General features: G+C 41.3%; 1 protein-coding gene across 3 annotated transcripts; it reads right to left on the bottom strand.

The window, feature by feature from the left end:
- Window positions 1-913: 913 nt before the first annotated feature.
- Window positions 914-20,293, bottom strand: LOC137865065 (interleukin-9 receptor-like). 3 transcript variants are annotated; one of them, XM_068699798.1, is made up of 9 exons: window positions 19,208-20,293; window positions 8,313-8,403; window positions 7,836-7,944; window positions 6,419-6,612; window positions 5,586-5,722; window positions 5,088-5,262; window positions 4,705-4,810; window positions 2,956-3,040; window positions 914-2,002 (listed from the first exon to the last, which is right to left on the bottom strand). In XM_068699798.1, the coding sequence occupies exons 1-9, from the start codon at window positions 19,286-19,288 to the stop codon at window positions 1,457-1,459; spliced, it is 1,524 nt and encodes a 507-aa protein (XP_068555899.1). In that variant the 5' UTR covers window positions 19,289-20,293; the 3' UTR covers window positions 914-1,456. The 3 variants fall into 3 exon arrangements, with proteins under 3 accessions (XP_068555899.1, XP_068555900.1, XP_068555898.1); XM_068699799.1 differs by lacking the exon at window positions 19,208-20,293 and adding an exon at window positions 17,614-19,186; XM_068699797.1 differs by lacking the exon at window positions 19,208-20,293 and adding an exon at window positions 16,356-17,606.
- Window positions 20,294-20,769: the final 476 nt, after the last annotated feature.

Here is a 20,769-nt window from a genome sequence, read left to right as displayed (position 1 = left end):
GGACCAGAAAAGGGATATATTTTTCAGATATCAGAAAATCCCTGTGCTTACCACACTGAAAAGAAACCATTGCTGGCACCTTCTGTGGCTGTCTCCCAAGCTGGCTGTGGACACTTCATTCTTTTGCTGCTTTTCTTGCAGATGAAGACTTCCCACAATAGTTCTCTGGCTTAGCACATATTTTCTGGGGAAGAGTTAGTCAGTCTACTTTTTTACTTATAAATGAAATCTTACTTTGCAATGATAAAACTAGTCACTGCTAATAGTCAACTGAAACATGTGACTCATTCCCAAAGAGAAGGAGTGAATGAATGTGAACAACTGTAGGTATACATGTGCCAGTTAGCATAGATGTACATGTACACTTCTCTGTATGCTTGCTACAACTGCTGAGACCTTTAAACTTAGGAGATGCGACTAAGACTCCAGGAATCTGCTTGGTGGGTAATCAACCATATATGAGGTTTTATGTCTCTAAGGCAGAAAGTAAAACTCCAGAAACTGAGCTCAGAAAGGCTGTACCTGCTAAGCAGACAGGCAAAAGACTAGTCAATTCTGGAGAAAAAATAAAATCCCTGAAGAGGCAGTGGGCCTGGCCTGTTTTATGATGAAACCTTGGTTGTATTATTCTTGCTTTTCACCTTTTTCCCTTAGATCATCCCAGCCAACTAACCTTGGAATACACTTAGGTTAAAATCAAAGCAGTACATGGGGCTTAGTTTCTGCAAAATAAAAAGTTACAGCTATTCAGGATAATGAAGATCAAGACCCACTGCCCAATTATTTTTAAATAGTGCAATTCTAAACTCTGATGAAATCATGAATCATTTGAATCTATTTAGAATCCACATTAAGAAGCAAAATTAGCATCTTTAGCAAAAAAAAAAAAAAATCATGGTTTTATGAAGAGTCATACATAGTTCTCAGATAACAAATGGATTTAAATCATGATACAGTACATTGCAAATATTGCTGCTTCTCAGTCCAGCAGGCATTAGTTTTCAGGCTACAGTAAATGTTGAGTTAATCTGAATTACAGTGAGGAAAGAACTACGTGCTGAGAGTAGAACAACTGTCTCACAATGAAGTTTGGAAAGCATTATCTTGCATGCAATTACAACAGTTCTTCCTAGGGAAAAATAGCAGGTCTGCTGCTGCATCCTTAGACTAGAGGATTGCTGGACTTCTGTGGCTGCCAGGAGGTTAATTTGGGGAAAGGCATGGTCATGTGTCTCCTGAGATGGCAGATTTTGCTGTGGTCAGTCCTGGCCATGCCAGGGGTAGTATTTGCTGGGTAGAGGAGTGGGTCACAATCTTTTCTTGAAGTAGAAAAATTAAAGATTTAGTTAAGAATGATACATGATTGTAATTGTCTGCACAGACAACATTTAAGCCATTTGGAAAGACAGTATTGTGAGATGAGAGGGCAGCAAAAGATCTTTGTGGGCAGCATTCCTCAAGGAAGGCCATTCTGATCATTCTGATGTTTGACCAGACCATCACCATCAGAGAGCTTCAGTAGTTCAGCAGCAATCAAACCTCCTGTGGTATCATTGTCACACAAGGTGCAATAGTCACTGTTGCTGAAGGACACATTTGCCATCTCCAAAGATTCCAGAAGCATAAGGAAGTCACCCTTTCCATGCTGTAAGTGAGAAGGACAACTCCTTCCCATGCTAGATCTGTCAAGGTTGGCTTTAATTATTTCAGAAATTTTCAGGCCAACTGTATCATCAGCATGGTTTTGTGCTAAGAATAGTGCCAGCTGGACTTCCATCTCTTCTGCTCTTACATATCTGCTGGGGACATACTGCTGGCTTGGACCAGATGCAAGCATTTCTTCTGCAGCAACAAGATTTGTGCTTTCCACAGGTTTCAAGGAAATCTGGGAAATGAATTCCTGGGTGTTTAGCTCAGAAACTCCATCTGTAGTTACTTTGTTTGAGTTGCTTGCCTCTTCTCTTCTGAGTTGATTCCAAGCTTCATTAGGTCCAACCCAGTCCTAGTGAAAGGATCAGTAAGTTCAGGACATTTTGCTCAGAGGTGGAATATTCAGAATAACTGTTCTTTTTGTATGGCTTTGGCACAGCAATCCAGAGGTTTAGTGCAAATTTAATGGGCAAAATTTAAGTAATAGGGTAGAGAATCTAACATTTAACTGCTCTGAAGAAACATGAAATTTTCAAGATTTCTCCTCCAGAATATATACTGCAAGCTGCTTGTATTCCTTTGGTTTTGTGAAGGCAGCATGCACCTTTCGTGTTCAGCAAGTGTACAAGAAGATGGAAGATGAGAGAATGCAAGTGCACTAATGATGTTTCTTGGTTTTTGCTTCTTCTGTGAAACGGATCTGTTTTGTTTTCACTTTTTTTTTTTTTTTTTTTTCAATTACGCTATTCAAACATACTTAAGATATTGGGAATGCTAGAGGAACATGCTAGAGGATGGCAGCAATGTTGATTAACTACTAAGCTGCCACTTGAGAAAAAGACTGGTGATTCCTTGGCTTTTTCTACTTAACAGACAAAATACTCAGTTCTCTGTGAAAGGAAACCCTGATTTGTTAAACCAAAGTAACCCCTGAATACTGTGCTTGGTTACCAGTGTTATCCGTCTGAAAAATATGAAAAGCATCACTTACTGGTAATACGTTGAAAGATCCTCTGGATATAGAAAAACAGTACAGGTAATGGATGGATTAGGAGCAAGCTACTGGAGGGGTTTTATTTTTAAGGAGAGAGAAGATGGACAGTGGCTCTGGTGGTGCAGTTAGTATGTGGAGGCAGGAAATTAAGTGAGAAACCGTGAAGTCCCAGGAAGACCAGACCTACATGTTAACATGGTAACATGTTACATGATAACAATGCTCAGGACCTAGAATGATCAATCCTAGGGAAAAAAAAATCCTCCCCTCATAAATTGAGGATCATAAGAAAGAAACTAAACATTTCTTACCTTAAAATTCCCATTATGCAAATTATAGAGTGGCTGAAAGAAAGCAGCTGGTGTGGGAATGTTAAAGCAGGAGAGGCTTTTTGCCCTAAAGTGAGAAAACAACACTTTAAAATCAAAAACCAGACAATTGTTCTGTATTCTGTCTCAATGATATAGCACACTGGTTAAATGAAAGCCCGACTCTTCTGATAGAAAGATTGCAGTAGAATCTCATTTCATGTGGTTCCTGACATCTTGTGGGTATGCAATTATCTGCCTCTCAGACATTCTTTTAATATTCCTAACCCAAAGCGCAGCCTTCTCAAAGTTTTCTGAGGAATGCTATATTCAATGCATTCAACTCATTACTAGTCTATTACTCATTATATGTACTGAGCTGTTTATGCATTTGTTTAGCATCTTGTTTGATCTAAACCACCTTTTCTAGCAGTATTTTAGAGCATGCAAGTTTCATTAAATTTAGACAGAGAAATTCTGCCATATATCATAGTCCATCCATTAGAGTTTATCCTTTACAAACATTTTATCATATGAATATCATATATTTTGTTTCCCTCAGAGCAGCATGTATATGGAGCATCATAACGTATGTCAAGGTTTTTGTGATACCAGCACAAAATGGAGATGGATGGTTGAACCAATGTTTTAGAGACACTTTTTTTTTTTTTTTTTTTTTTTTTTTTCTGTATGACTTGGTCCCAGAACCAAGAAAACACAGAACCTGAGTAGTTTGCCTATATTGGTATTTCACATACTGACTACTGGCAGGTATGTCACAAATAGCTTAACATTGATATTAGTTTAACCATCTTTATGGATTGCTGTATGCTTCCACCTTTAGGTTACCTACATGTACATGTACATGAGACAACTCAAAATTTCCATGTTTTTTTTTGTCCTGGTTTTGGCTAGGATAGAGTTAATTTTCCTTCTAGTAGCTGGTATGGTACTGTGTTTTGGATTTTGAATAAGAATAATAATGATAACATGCTGATGTTTTAATTGTTGCAGACCAGTGCTTACACCAAGCCAAGGATGTTTCAGCTTCTCGCTCTGTCCTGCCAGCGGGCAGGCTTGGGGTACATGAGGAACTGGGAGGGGACAGAACCAGGACAGCTGACCCAAACTGACCAAAGGGATATTCCATACCATGTGGCATCATGCTGAACATTTATATGGGATGGGTGACTGCGGTGTGGGAAGAGGGATTGCTGCTCAGGGACAACCTGGGCATCAGTCGGTGGTGAGCAATTGCATTGTGCATCACTTGTTTAGTACAAATTATTATTAATAACACTATTATCATTATTATTATTTTCCTTTATTTTCTGTCCTAATAAACTGTCTTTATCTCAACACACAAGGTTTCACTTTTTTTCTGATTCTCTCTTCCATCCCCAGGGCAGGGATGGGGAGGGTGAGCAAATGGCTGTGTGGTGCTTGGCTGCTGGCCGGGTTAACCCACAACAGGTTTAAATTTCTTTAACTCCAAGAGACCCTCAGCCTCGACCTTTAGCTGAGCTTGGGTGCCAAGAAGGCACTTTGGTCTCCTTAATGACTGAATAGTGGGTCATTAATTATCATTAGCTAAGAATCACGTCATATCCTGAGAACATCAAAAGAGCTTTTGAGCATGTTAGAATCTGATTGCTCAGCAGAAACAAGAAGCAAAATGGATATAAGGACACTTCGTTTACTCTCTTTAGGTTATAAAGATCAAGAGAAACTTAAAGAAGAACTATAACATACCTTGAAGGAAGCTTGCAGTTCCAAAATAAATAGAGCAGGGTGCCAAAACTCAGAGGAATGAACAAGAACTGCAAAGTTCTGGAATTAAAGAGCTTTTCAGACACTTCTGGTACACCAGAAAGAAAAAAAAAAAGATAAAAAGCCTGAATGTTAGGATAGATCCCCAAATAACTAAGCAATACAAATGAAATAAGCAGTTAAAGACCTCAAGGAAAGTAATTTGGTTAAGAAAACTTGAAGGAAACTGATTCTGATTTTTAAAAGCTTCATTTTACCAAGCATCTTCCTTTTTTTATTTTTTTATTTTTTTCCTCCTTTCATTTTTAAAAATTAGTATGGACATGAAAAGACATGAATTAAGATAAAAACAATATTCTTTGTACCTGCTCTTTGAAACACTGTTGTCTGGCTCCACTCGCTCCATTGACTATGGTACGAATCCTCATTTTCAGAAACTTTGCAGCGAACTCGTGCAATGTAAGAGACACCACTGTGAAACTCTGTGCCTTCAATTTCTATTTGTGGTAGTGAACTGGGTGGTGTCTTGTTCAATGCAAACTGCAAATCATTACAAAAAAAATCTATTAAAAAGGCTGGGCAAAGGGATGGTCTTTTAATAACTTTTTTTTTCCTTCTCCAAACCCTCTGTTCTTGGTGCAAGAATAGGGCCTACATGATGATGAATGACTTCTGAATGCAGGATTCAGAAGATGATGATGCATTGTTCTATTGATGTTTTACATAAAATCTTTCTGTCTTGATATGGAAAGACAGAAGGGTTAGCTTAAAACAGTCAGCTTCCAGAAGACCCTAAGCTGAGTGGCAAGGCCATTCATTGCACCAAGTGTAAGTCAGCATGAGTGTGTGGCTCATCTAGTTACCTCCCATGACACGCTGTACTCCTTGTACTGCAACTCGTATTGAAGTATTTCAACGAGGTACCAAGGCACACTCCACCATATCTGACACTTGCTTGCAGTAATGTTGCTCTGGATGTTCAAAGGTGGATCAAGCTTTACTGCAAACAGAGAGGTAGGTTTTCCACAATATTTGGGACTGGAATACCACAGAAGAAGATGCATGTTTCTAGACTGATTAAAGTCTTGGAAGATAAAGCTGGTTCTAAAGAGAGATACTAAGACCAGCAGTAGTCTGCATTAGCTTACAGGGTAGGTCAGAACAGCTATAGAACTGACAAAAATTAATGATAACTCAGATAGCCCCTGGGGATAGTCCTGCAATCAAAGAACCACTCCATATATCTCATTCTGCTCTTCCAATGTAACACTAGTACAGACAAGCTCTGAGATTTCAGATACTAGGGCATTTGTCTAAAGTACCTGGCCATGGGACCTAGGATTTTATCTACAACTTAGATTCCTCATGACTTCATTTCTTTCGAAAACAAAACTAAACAAAACATAGAAGCAATCCAATTGTACAAGAAAACAGGATGAAGATCAGAAGTATATCCAAAATGTGCTACAGAACCATCCCTCTCTGAAGTCCAGAAAAAGTCAAAATAGAGAGACACTGGAACTGCATCCTTAATAATAAAGATAATGTAGTGTACTCTGCAGGAATGGACAATTTGGCTTGTTTCCATTATTTTCACTTCCTGTCTTTGAGACACTGTTTTTCAGAAGGTATGTTAGATCCATCCCAAAGATGCTAGGCGGAGCCTCATTCCACATCTGCTCTGGTTCATACTTACTGTGCTTACGGGGATTGTATTCTGGAAAGGTAATGTATGTATGATTACTCCCAAAGAAGTTGCCTTGGAGAGAGACTCTATAACCATCTGTTTCCAAGATCTGGCTGGCTAAGTGGATTGTGCAATGATACTGTTTCTGCATACTGTCTCTGGCAGTCAGTTGGCAGCTGGCGTTTTGTCCCTTTGACCAGAGGCTAAAAAAAATGAAAAAGGCTGAAAGTTTCTTTTAAGTCATATAATTAACTGCTTTATGGTTTATGAAAGATGTGTGGCAGCTTTGCACAGCAACACGTTCAGGAAGAGTATGTCCCTCCGTAGTACAAACAGCAGAGAAAGCAATGTTAAAAATGGCTGGACAGCAGGGTTGAAGAAGGAGGAAGGAAACAGCCTCATAACCTCACTACTGAGAGCACTAAGCCTCCCAGCAGCTGCACGTAGTACTCTGCACCTGCCACCTGCTCCCTCTCAAAGTGAGAGGTTGTACTGGGTCTGGCTGGAATGTTAACTTTCCCTGCAGCTGCTGTGTATTGCTGCCAGGAAAGTGGTGGGGCATGGGGGGAAGGGGAGGGGGTAAACCACCTAATATAGCCATTTATTAGTAAATTTTTCATGTTCTTGTGGCCCCACAATAAACTGGATACCATAGTTTATCAAGTTGGCATTTTTTCCATAGATTTAAAATAATGTATCATTAAGAGTTACGCTATTTTTTACTTAACTATATCAGAATACAATAAGGCATCTAATGCTGGAGTGGCTTTCCCTTGTGTAACAGTTTACTAGTTATTAGTAATCAAGACAACTTTATTACATCATGTAAACACATTAATCTTGAATTACCGTATCACAATGCTTATTATCCTGTCACCTAGCAAACTATTCATTGTTTTTCTTCTGTTAGAGATAAAATTATTCACATAATAAACCCATTACTAAAACTTATAATTCACTAGACTTTCAAAATCCTTTAAGCATATATATGAACCAGATTAAACCAGTAGGAGTTTACTCCTTAGGCAGCAAGATGATTAGAAACTGATGAGGCAGCTTCATGTAGGATCAGCCTGGAAGTCCTCAAATGGTTGAGAATCAAGGCTGCAAAGGGATGGCTCTCTGCACTGAAAGGCCCTTGCCAGCAGATGACACCAGACTGATGGACCACCCTGAGCCTGCAGGAGACTGTGCAGCTGCGTGTACGAAACCTCTACTGTACCGATGGTGACTGTGAGCCCATGAAAGACTGCTGCGAAGGGAGCAGCTACCAAGGCAGCCCAGGACTGTAGCAGTGAGATGGCTGAGATGGCTGTGCCCAAAGCAAGCAAAGCACCCAGCCAGGCCCCATCTTGGCTCCTCCATGCTGTACTTCCCACACCAGTGCTGGGACTACAACAGATAACTCTTGGCTTGCAACTCTTACTTTGTGAAGTGCAGGTAGAAAGGTCCATCGCCCACAGGCTCCTCCATTGCCCACATGCAATTCACAGTAGTCACATAGTTATTCAGGCAGCTCAGACTGCCAGGGAACTCTGCAGAAGAAGGAGACCAGAGCTGCATTTGTTACCACCTGATAAGGCCTAAAACATATTACTTGCTAGTGCTTCCTTTACTGATGCCTTCCTCATGATATTTTTCCTCTGTACCACACTTCTCTGCATGAGATGAGTGTAAGAATTTAGGGCAGGGACCTCAAGCAGTGGCTGTTCTTTCTGCTGCTCAGTTTGTCCAGTATGTTTTCAGTTGCTTAAGTCTGGCATTGTCAGACAGATGTACTAGTTCCTGGGACCTCAGAAAGTGCAATCACAAGATCTTGTATTCTATTCTTCTGTGTCTGTGTATGAAAACAAGAACGTGTATACACCCCTCCCACCGTGGACCTATTCCAGGTTTCCCTTACCTCTGCCTTGTCCTCTACCAAGGAGTAGCACAGCAGTAATGCACAGGTGAAGGCCCAGCTGCTGCACATCTTGTCCCATTCCAGACAGTACCTAAATTAGACCAGTCGTTAGAAGCAGTTTTGTCAGTAGTTGTACCAGCAGGCTGAAGCCTGATACAAGCTGACCTTGTCTGTCAGACATGGCACCAACTCAGGTATGCCGTGTCATCTATAGGGACTATTCTTCTCACAGCAGCAAATATTACTTTGCATAGGAATATAAAGCACTAGCCACCTGAAAGCAGATTTTTAATTCCTGCCAATTGATGTTTTTTAGTCTTTTTCTCTACTTCCCTTTTCTGTTGTTTGTTGTTGTTATTGGGTTTTGTTGTTTGTTTTTTTGCATGCACCTGGCACATGAGAATTTAAGAGCAGTACAGAGCCACAGTGGATCAGAATAAAGGCTCATGTGTCCTGTTTCCGACAGTAACTGAAAACAGGTGCTTAAAGAAAAATGTAATGATAGGGAAAGCATAGATATTCTTCTCTGAGAACCTTTTCAGCCTCCAGACATTTGCAGCTCAGACCTTCTGGAACAGACATAATTTCTGCATCTTCAAGACTTTAGTGGGTTTTCCTCTCATGAGCTCATCCATCACCAGTAGTTGCCTTCTGAAAGCCATCTACACAATAAACACTGCTCTCTACATTTAATGATGGATTATTTATTTATTTATTTAAACTTGACGGAGTCAAGTAACTGATTTTTTTTTTTTTTTTTTTTTTTTTTTTTTTTTTTTTTTTTCTGGCAGTTTCCTGGCAGAAATCTGTTTTCTCTTTACAAGAGGAATATTTTCTTGAGCTGTTTATGTCATGAAACTTTTGAGGGATGCTTTCTTTAAGCCACTTGGAGTTGCCTTGAGCTACTGTGAAAGAATTTGAAGTCAGGTACAAAAGCTGGGATAGAAAAGGGTGTTCTATCCTAAAGACTTTTAGACTTTTTCCCATTTCATAGCTGAATAAAACCAAGATCTATCATAATTCTCTCTCTCTCTTACACACACACACAAGAAGCCACAATTCCAGGCAGATAACCAAGTTGTTCACCTACAGCATGAGAATCTTGGGATCATATTTTCTTCCCATGAGTATTTCCTTGCTGCCAAAGAAAATTTCAGAAGGCAGAAATGGAGAGAACAACTGGTATATTCCTGGTCAAAGCACTCATCTGGGATGTGGAATACTTAGGACCTGGTCAGTGCCCCAGTGTACTGAAGGAGACTGTATAGATATTTGAAATATTGCAGTGTGCAATATTGAATGCTGGCTCTCTCGGAGGTTACATGGGAGTCCCTGTCTTTCTTCTTAAACAGAAATTCCGTATAAAGTTTCTGATTTCATGATAAACCAGCAAACAGAAGTTTAATATGAAGAAACCTGACCTAGTCAGTAATACATGGTGTTTTATAAGATGCAAAAATCGTATAAATTTTTATATTAAAAAAAAAAATAAGATGTTTTAACAGCTTGCAATATTTGCTGTTTCCTTAATGCTCCGAAAAAGCCCAGAACCTCTGCAGGTAGTGTGTTGCTCTAGGAAGCCCATGACTCAACGTGGAGCCCAGAAAATGTGGAGTGTGTAAAAAGAGTCCACTTTTGAATTTAGACAAAAAGGGTTATTTGAAATTTTCGAAAATATTGGAGGAATGTTGTTTGCACGGCTTGCCCAGCATGGATACTAAACTGAGCTCTTGGTTTGGGGTAACAGAAGTCTGTGAAAATGTTCTGACTTGAAAGAGCTTGGCTTGCTTTGGGCAATGACAGGGCCTATGTTCTCTCTTTCAGAAGCAGTTGGGGAAAAGAGAAAGATAAACATCAGGATGGGAAAAGCACTAGGAACAACATTTGCACAAGGCCAAATGGGTATAGCCAGGCTACCGAATGAATATGGTTTCTAAACAGCAAGAGATCTGAAGTAGACTTAAATGGGAGTGAATGACTAAGAGTCTATGCTTAGCAAGGAGTGTGATATTTCAATTAGCGGTATTGTTTTATTGAAGTTATTAAATGATATGATGTCTACAGCAGCAGAAGCTAGACTCCATGACCAGAAGTATCCTTCCAGTCCCAGATTTCAGACAACTAAACTGCAGCATCCCTGTATCAACCTCTTTCCTATAATTATGCTTCCTTACAGTGTTGCTATCCTGAATTAAATAGTAAAATAACTACAACGTATCAGAAACTGATCAAAAGAAAAGGAATCTTTCTGGCTTCCATTTCACCACCTCCTCATTTTTTATTTTTTTATTTTTTTATATTTTTTTTGGTATATATCCTGTTTTGCTGCAGACCTTCTTCAGAGTGGGGGTTGTAGAGAGGAAGTGTCACTGTTAGCTGAGTTTAGCTGGGGGAGGCTGGGAGGCATGAAGTCTCTCCTGTTTATCATTCTAATCAGGGTTGCATATGATCCCTGTGATAAGTACAGTAAGACTGACTAAATATGAAATAGAGAGAGCTGCATAAGTACATGCACAAGTAGAATTATACATATGCTTACAAGAACTTGCCCAAGCACACAAATGAACAAACATATGTCAAAATAACTAAAACAGCTAATTACCTATTTCCAAGTAAACATAGCTAATCTGTTAACACTCCTTCCACTCCCCTTCTCTCCTCCCCCACCCACCCACCCACCCAAACCCCAACTCTTTATTCAGTTCTGCAATATATGAAATGTGCCAGACATTTACTGGCTGTCTATCTCACCTGGAACAAAACAAAACAAACAAACAAAAAACTATTTGTATGTTAGAAGTTATGAATATTTGTTATAACTGGGTAATGGAAAACTGAATTCTGAAAAGTTTTTCAGAAAATGATTTTGGGGAAGTAGCAGATAACCAGTGAACAAGAGCCTGCAGTACATTAATGCAATTACAAGAGCTTTCACACAGACCATGGATGCTTATCAATTAAAAGAAATGTTACTGCAGCTACATGTAGCATTCATAATGCTATTATTAGTTCTTCTATTGGGCTCCACAGTTTGAACAAAATAATGCTGAAAAAAGATTAAAAACTAATTCTGAAAAGGCTTATGAGAATGATTTAATAACTTTCCTCAGAATGAACAACTAAATATTAACTAAATCTCTTACCCAAAGGAAAAGTTAAGCGATTTTATACCATCCAGAAGTAGCTACATGGGAAGAGTATTTCAGGTAGGAGAAAAGCATCTTTTCAAAATCTACTAGAGAAAGATGAAAGAATCCAAAAGTTAGACACTGAAGATGGATAGTCAGACAGAAATGAAGTCAGACAGTAGAATTCGTGCAAAGAGACACTTCATTTATTGCTGAAACCTCTTGCCTAAACATAAGATCCAGTGCTTGTAGTCTGTAAATCTTGGTTAGGTATCTAAAAAAATAAAAATAAATAAATAAATAAATATATATATATATATATATATATATATAATAATAATCCTTTGTTCAGATGGAAGCCCTGAGACTGATGCAGGACTTGTTAGATACAATTTTCTGTGCTAAAGTGATCATGATAGCATTCTCTTAACATCTGCAATCTTCAGCCTTGCAAGGGAAAACCTAGTGTACATTCTAAAAAACTTGTTCATAAACTGGCAGAATTACTTCTCAGTAACAGCCAGACACTTCTCACTTATGAAGAAAGAAAATACCTATACATTTTGTAGTGCTCAGGGGAACTGCTGGTTTCAAGCAGAGACATTAGTGAAGCTATCTGTGTTGTGTCTGCTCATACTTGCGATGAGTTTGGTCTTGCAAGAAAATTACTGTAAGTTTTACTAGAATCCTACAGATACTTAGGTGCCTTTTCTTATCTTTTGTACTCACTATGCTTCCCACATTTCAAATTGCTCAGCTGTGGAAAAGGAATTGCCACATTACCCTAAGGCAGGTTGAGCTAACGATAGCCCAGACTGATCACAGATAAATTGTCTTGGCAAGTCCCAGAAGAAAATGACTGCTTCAGTGACATTCTCTTTCTCTTCTGTAAGTCAATATGAAAGTTTTGATAAGCCGTGTGGCAAGGTGAACAGAAACAATTCAATCCTTAGCTTCTCTTGGTGCTGGACAGAAGACAGACATAGAACGGGGCAAAAACAAGACAAGTGCAAAAGCACTTTTCAGTTTTGGTGAGAATGGAGGGAAGGGATTCTCAGTGGCCTAGCAGTCATTCATCATTCCTCCCAGTAGACATCATCTCTGAACACTGTCCGTGCTTTCCTCAGCAGCAGGGGAACAAGAAGCTGATAATCAAGCCAGGAACCAAGCAGAAACAGATTATATGCCAGCACCATTACAGAATCACAGAATGGCCAAGGCTGGAAGGGACTTTTGAAGATCATTTAGTCCAACCCCCCCGGCCGAGCAGGATCACCTAGAGCACATTGCACAGGATGACATCCAGGCGGATTTTGAATAACTCCAGAGAAGGAGACTCCAAAACCTCTCTGGGCAACCTGTTCCAGTGCTCTGTCACCCTCACAGTAAAGAAATGCACTCTCATATTCATCCAGAACCACCTGTGCTTTAGTTTGTGCCCACTGCCTCTCGTCCTGTCACTGGGCACAACTGAAAAGACTGGCTCCATCCTCTTGACACCCTCTCCCGCATTAATTAGGCCTCCCCTCAGTCTTCTCTTTTCCAGGCTAAGCAGGCCCAGTTCTCTCAGCCTGTCCTCATACGACAGGTGCTCCAGTCCTCTAATCATTTTCATAGCCCTCCTCTGAACTCGTTCCAGTAGTTCTATGTCCCTCTTGTACTGGGGAGCCCACAGATGGGCACAATACTCCAGGTGTGGCCCCACCAGGGCTGAGCAGAGGGGGATGATCACCTCCCTTGACCTGCTGGCAACACTCTTCCGAATGCAGCCCAGGATACCATTGGTGTTCTTGGCCACAAGGGTACATTGCTGACTCATGGTCAGCCTGCTGGCCACCAGGACTCCCAGGTCCCTCTCTGCAGAGCTGCACTCCAGCAGGTCAGCCCCCAGCCTGTACTGGTGCTTGGGGTTATTCCTCCCTAGGTGCAGGACCCCTTGCTTGCCCTGATTGAACTTCATGAGGTTCTTCTCGGCCCAACCCTCCAGCCTGTCAAGGTCACTCTAAATGGCAGCACAGCTCTCTGGGGTATCAGCCACTCCTCCCAGCTTTGTGTCATCAGCAAACTGGCTGAGGGTGCACTCTATTCCATTGTCCGGGACACTGGTGAATAAGTTGAAAACTGGACCCAGTACTGACTCCTGGGGGACACTGCTAGCTACGCGCCTCCACCTAGACTGCACCACTGAGCACAACCCTCTAAGCTCTGCCATCCAGCCAGTGATCAATCCACCTCACTGTTCACTCATCTAGGCCACACTTCCAGAGCTTGTCCATGAAGATGTTATGGGAGACAGTGTCAAGCCTTGCTGAAGTCAAGGTAGACCACATCCACCACTCTCCCCTCATCTACCCAGCTAGTCATCTCATCACTGAAAGATATCAAATTGTTAGGCAATATCTTGTTGGCATGGGCGGTCTGCCATATATCCTAGTACCAAGGCCAGCATTACAGCAGCTGGGGGACTGGAATACACATCAATTTCCTAGACAGGTTGCTTGATGCCTTTTTTTTTTTTGTGTGTGTGTGTGTGTGTTTTCCAACCCCCAGTTCCTGCAATACAGCCCTACTTGTGGGTGAAGGCAGAAAAGCCGAGTGAAAACTTGGAGTGGTGGAGGTGTGGGAGTGCCAGAGGAAAGCAGAACCACCTTCAATCTGCATAGAAGAAAAAGACCAAATAAATGTCTGAGGGAAAGTCCTGAAAGGACACACCAGGTGTGCTGCCACAATTCCAGGTGTTGGTTCAGCATCAGCATATGACTGGTGACCTCGAGTTCCTAGATGATCTCAGCTGGTTTCAGCAGTATTTCCAACCTTTCCATGTTTCCAGGACAGAGTTCTGCCTACTATCCGGTCAAGAAAATGAGGCTTTGTAGCCACGCCTTTTTCACCCCTTCCTGTAGTTCTATCAGCTTCTTCCATTTCCCAAAAGTCATTTAAACCAGAATTTTTACAATGAACATAGATTTCCCAAATCAACAGATGAACAGATGGTCGACAGTTATTACTATGTTTTTCTGTTGTATTACCAGAAATCTGTATTGAAAGTTTTGTCTCACCCCCCATATCTGAGGTCCAGTACAACACACAATAAAAAGATGGCCTTTGCTTTTAGGAATGTATAGGGTAAAATAAATGAATTGATAGATACTATAGAGAGGGAAAGTAACACAAGACTGTGGTTCCTACAGTCTCAGCATATGGTCAGCCTAAACATTATCTGGTTTATAGGAACACAGCAAAGCAGAGCTTTAAGGAGAGACTTGAAGAATGAGGCTGAAGTAGCTCAAGAGAGAACTGTAAGCAGCACCTTCAGAGTATAAGCTATAGCGTGGTAGAAATTAAAGTGGGATTTTTTTGATGATCTAGTTGGAGCTGGAAGCTAGTATCATAGAGTTGACTTATTGGTATGGAAGTGACAGATGACGAGCAAAAGGGGAGGTGGTCAGTGACTTGAAGGTGGGGACAAGAAGCTTATATTTGGCATGACAGAGAGGAAGACGGAAGAATTGTGTAGAGAAACGTAATAGGGTCAAAGGGACAGGTACAAAAAAGGATCCTTGTGTCACTCACCTTTGAATGGATACAGGTAAGACAAGATCAGTTCTACAAAGGCCAAATAAAATATGAAACTGAAGTGTCATGAAAGCAAGGGTTTCATGTGGAACTGTGTGCATAAGAATCTTAAACATGCTTGAATTTTATTTGATACATGTAGTGATATCATATGTTAGCTCTGCAAACAAAAGAATTATGCTCCTCTAGTTGAAAGAGGCACAACAGACATGCAGGACTCCTAGGTCTTAGCCCACCTCTGCCGTCATTATATGGAGTATACTGTTTTGTCGGTGCATTTTTTTTTCTGTTGCAACTCGTATGATCTGCTGTGCTCACCTAAAGCTTAGAGGAAGTTAGAGGCTTGAGGCTCTGATTTTGCAGCTGCTCTGTGCTATTCCAGAAATGTGCTCTGCTCTCCCTCCCACACTAAGATACGAGTGGTATGCAGTGGGAGCAGGCACAGCAGATCTGGCCCATTTAATACTCTACTTCTGTCCCTTACATGTTAGCAATTAGCCACAAATGACCTACTCTCCCTTGGCCAGAACCCCTTCCTTTGCTTCAGTCTTTGTGAGAGGCAGCAGCAACAGGCACTAAAGAAAGGCAGGACACTAAATTATACCTAGGAAACTAAACACTGACAGGCAATAGTGTGCCTGTACCAACATGCACATTTCTCCACTCATGAAGGCTAGTCCCAAGTGCACATTCTCCAGAACAATCCATTCTACTATTAAGAAATATAATTGATCATCTTTAGCCCTCCTTTAGTCACCCTTTTCTACAAGCAAATACTTTGGGATACAAGTACTTTTCCTTCCCTTCCCTTTCCTGTCCTGTCCTTTCTTTAAGAAAAAATGATACATTATCTACCTGCTGAATACCTAGGTCTCTGAGCACATCTGACAGAAACATGTCAAGTGCATGTGGTGCACTCACATGATCAGCCTGTAAGCATGTGAACTGCTAGAGAATAAGAAAGTAATAGGATTTCCTCATCCATAGTTCATACATATTCCCAAACACTGAGGGATATTTTGTCTGGTTTTATTTACATTCATGTTTTTCACACAGAGAAGAGTGTGAAAGATAATTTCCTCAAAATACCTCTTTCTAACACACTCCAAGCCAGAATCAATGTGATAGGGTGTGGTATTGTGCTCAGCAATCTAGCAGAAAAAAAGCGCAAAGACCCTTCTGGTGGTTTGATTGTTCTAGGATCCTAGTAGCAGAAATAATATACAATCCCTCATTTAGGTTAACAAATTATTTTTCATATCTTGCTTTTTGCTCAGTAGACGTACCCTACCATTATTTATTGGCATGCATAGCACAGAAATATGTTAAACCATCTTACCAGCTCAAAGGAAACTTCACTTTTCACACTGTTTCTGTCCCTTGATAGTTTAGGCTGTGTGGTTTGATGATCAGGCAGTAGCAGCAGTGGCATAATAAAGCAGAGCTTACTGTGCCCGATTTTAAAGATAATCTCAAGAACCAATGAAAAACTGCTCAGATTATCAGATTGAGTTAAAGTAGCTGCATCTGCAATTACTCATTAGGGATGGAGAAACTGAGGAATTTCTGCTAAGGGGTTAACATTTAGAAGGCCAAATAATTTGCTGAATATGAAAGTACCTTCTTAGAACACTTCATTTAAAAAAAAAAAAAAAAATCATCAAAAGAGCTGTAAGTGACCTAAAGCCATTTCCTAGTCCTGTCTGAATGTGAAGTGAGACTGCTTCCATCCAAGGCCTCTGCCCAACTGTGCAAACAGTGATGCCCAACTTTGAAAACAGTTGAACACCTGAGGCACCCCTGAGCTAACTTCTTCTTCCTCCACAGCCTTTTTCTGCACTGTTCTTAAAGGGGCAACTTGGGAAACATCAGAGGCAAACAAGCACTGCAGTGCTTCCCTGTCCATATCCTACAACGCATAGGGAACAGATCTTTCCATATTCAGGTGAAATGCTGCAGTGACAGTGTTAGAGCTAGGATTCATCAAGTCAGTCATGTAAGCAGGTCTGGTTCCAGAGAAAGGAAAGAGAGATGCAAGCAAAGGACTGACTGAATAACAGTCTCTCAGCATTAGCTTCATGGGCCAAGAGAGAGGGACAGGGGCAATGTAGAAACAGAGATAGATGTTTCTATTGCAGGTAGAGCAATGTCAATTCTCCAAGTACCTGCTTTCAGGCCTTCTTCACATAGTAAGACTCCTGCCAACTCACATGAGGCCCTAAAAGTACCCATATGAACATATTTTAGACTATTTATTGTTACATCAATCACAAATGGGAGCAGAAACAGAAAAGCCTTAAAATGCAAGCAGTTTTCAGAGCAAGTAACACCTGCTGCACCAGAATTGTCCAGAACAAGTAACACCTGCTGCACCAGAACTGTCCACACACCTGTAGATTGCCTACTACAACAGAAAACATTTAATCTCTTAGAGACAAATTGTATCCTTGCATCTTCCCCCTACTGCTGTATATCACCATAAGGATGCTACAGACATCTGATACCCACAGCTTTGACCCATTGCCTCTACAGCAGACAGAAAAATCAGTACAAACATTCAGCAGAAGTTTGGTTCAAACAGCAAGGCATAAACTTACCTTCCTAGTTTCCCTTCACATCACTGTTCTGAAAGACAGAGTAGTATTTCTGACAATACCACAGCTACTTGTAGGTTGCTTTTTACCCCTACCTCAAGTGATACTTGGCCCAAAGACCATTAACTGAATTCCTGTTTTCTAAAGGCTGCTCAGACCCTTCTTTCATGTTTTCAAGCACTCATTTACTGGCTCTCCCATGACTAACTTCAGTGTTTCTCACCAGTGAGCACTGTTTCTCCCCAATTAATGTTTTATGTTGTGTTTAACCTGCAGTTTTTTCCCTCCCACCCCAAATGCTCCATTTGGATAGGATTGTCACTGTTTGTCTGCTGCTGGCCTAGTGTCAAGTGCATGCATATTTTGCTATCTCCTCTGATACTGGATCACCATAAAGGCAGAAGTAGTAAACAGGATAAGCATCATAGTCCAGTGGAAGCTAATGGGGCATGCAGTAGTTGGTCTGTCTGTGCTGCATTTCTTGGCCTGTACAATAATGCACATTTTTGAGCCTGAGATAGTCTCAGTTAGACTCATAAACAAGGACACTTTCATGTCCCTGACCATTGTGAATACCACACTGAGCACAGCAGACCAGAGTAATACAAATACTTTGTCTACATGGGTGGTGCTGCTGTCACCTTTTACAATCTCATTACACTGCTTAATGCATGGTTGCACTCACCTCTGCAAGGTATGCTAAACTTAGATCACCTGATTACCTTAGCATGGCAGTAGTCGCTAAGCAGATTCCCCTGGAATGGACAGCTTAAGCAGCCTATTGTAATCTCTGTTCTTTTAGGGAGGCCTGCTTGGCTAAACATTGAAACATCAAATGCCTTTACCACACTATTATCATAACTCTTTCCTGTGCTTTACACTGCTGTTCAGGAATCTGCCACTGTGGGTTACTGAGGTCACGGAAGGGTGGAGTGAAACATTTTACAGACAGCTTGTTTGAGAGCAGGGAAAGCCTCCCAAAGAACAACAAAACGTGGGTTTTTCAACATGACCAATGGCCCTAACATTCCACAGGGTACATGTTTTTTCCAAGTTAGGTATTGTTATGTCAGGGACACTTGCAAAGTTTGCTACTAGGAGCCACGGCAAAAAGAAAACAAACACACACACACACACACACACAAACAAAACAAAACAAAACAAAACAACAACAACAAAAAAAAACCACCACCATTGCCACTTCAAAAATGTCCACATCCACAGTGTCAACAAATGTTTTGCCGAAAGCTTAATCGTTACAGCCTGCCTCCAAGGGAATAGTCTCCCTTATTTTCACATCCTTGTGCCACATATCGTGGAAGTTCCTCTCTGCTCATGAAGTCTGTCTCCTAGGATGACCAGAGGCAACTTCCAGTCTAACATAGCTGCAAAACAGTGACTTCTATCATATGTGAAGCTACAGACTATGTAGCAAGGACAGAAACAGATACTTTGGCAATTCTGGGGCCGATGATCCTATCTAAGGCATGGGGTGTGCAGTACTGAGGTGTAAAAGGGCCCAGAAAGATAGGCAGGTTTCCCCTCCACTAAACATCCTGGGCCAGTTACCACCACGTTGTTTCTGAAGTGCCACTACCTGTTGTTGATGCAGCTGCAGAATACTTGTAACAGACCAGCAGCGATGCTTCTGCTCCGTGTATTTGCATAGACGGTGCATGCAGACTTTACAGGACACTGCGGGGCAGACAGCTCAACAAGGAAGTGGAGTTAGCTCGCTCCTCTGCTGCCTCGTGGCGGGCATGCAGGGTACTTGCACCGCAGCAGGAAGAATGCGTAAGCATGCAAAGATAATGCCTTCTGTGGCAGAAGACAGCAAAAATATAAAAACGGAAAAAAAAAGGAGGGAAGAAACCAAACCCACTGATATCTTGGGTCTGTGCCCAGGAAGCCCAGAGCTAAAAGGTACATTGAGGAAGTAAAAACAACATGGGCAAAGCTAATGTATAACTAATGTACAAAACTAATGTACAAAACTAATGTACAACAGTAAAGCTAATGTAATTTTAACCCTGTAGGTTCAAAAGGCAGCGTGGGTGGCACCATGGTTGTTGTAAACAATCAAATGGAGGATGCATAGAAAAAATCTCTTAGCACTCAATTGTGAAAGAAACAGCTTCCTTTCATTACAGTGCTCCCTCTTGTTAAAACAGTCTGTTGGGCTTATGTGGCAAGGTTTTGATCACCGGAGGCCAGTAAGGGTGGCTTCTGTGAGGAGTCCAAAAGGTGCCCTAAGTTAGAGAAGAAGCAGTTCCAGCTGGCTCCAAAAGGGACCCACTGCTGGATAAAGGTAAACCAACGACCAATTGTGGTTGCACCTCTAGGAGAGTGTAGTTAAGAAAGGAAAAAACAAATAAACAAAACAAAACAAAACAACAACCAAAAAAAAAAAAAAAAAAACAGTGAAGTGGCTGTGTCACAGCAGCTGGAAGAGAGGAGCGAGAAACAATCCCACAGACACTGACAACAGCAAAGAAGGAGGGGAGGAGGTGCTCCAAGTTCCAGAGCAGAAGTTTCCCTGTGTCAAGGCCCATGTTGGAGCAGGCTGTCCCCCTGCAGATTTTCCACACTGCAACCCATGGAGAGAAGCCCATGCAGGATCAGGAGGTCTGGCAGGAGCTGACTCCTGTGGAGGACCCATCTTGGAGCAGTTTGCCCTGACGGATGGACCCCATGGTATGGACCCATACTGGAGTAGCTCTTGCAGAGCTGCTGCCTGTGGGAAACTCACATAAAATCAGTTCAGGAAAGACAGCATCCCATGGGAGGGAGCCCCTGTTGGAGCAGGGGAATATAATGACCATGAAGGAGCGGCAGATGACACAGCATTATGGACTGATCGCAACTGCCATTCTCTTGTGCCACTCAGGGGGAGGAGGCAGAAGAGGATGGACTGGGGGTGGTAGTAGGGGTAGTTTTTGTTTGCTTTTCATTTTTCGCTGCTCTAATCTGTTAGTAATAGGAACTAAATTACACAGAATCACACATAATGTCAGGGATTGGAAGGGACCTTGATAGATCATCTAGTCCAATCCCCAAATTATATTAAATCTTCCTACACTGAGTCTGTTTTCCCTGTGATGGTAGTTGGTGTGCAGTCTCCCATTCTTTATCTCAACCCCTGAGTCATTTTTCATAGTA

This window comes from Anas acuta, chromosome 15 (genome assembly GCF_963932015.1).
Source record: "Anas acuta chromosome 15, bAnaAcu1.1, whole genome shotgun sequence".
Classification (NCBI taxonomy): Eukaryota; Metazoa; Chordata; class Aves; order Anseriformes; family Anatidae; genus Anas; species Anas acuta.
This window is presented reverse-complemented; position numbering and strand designations above follow the sequence as displayed.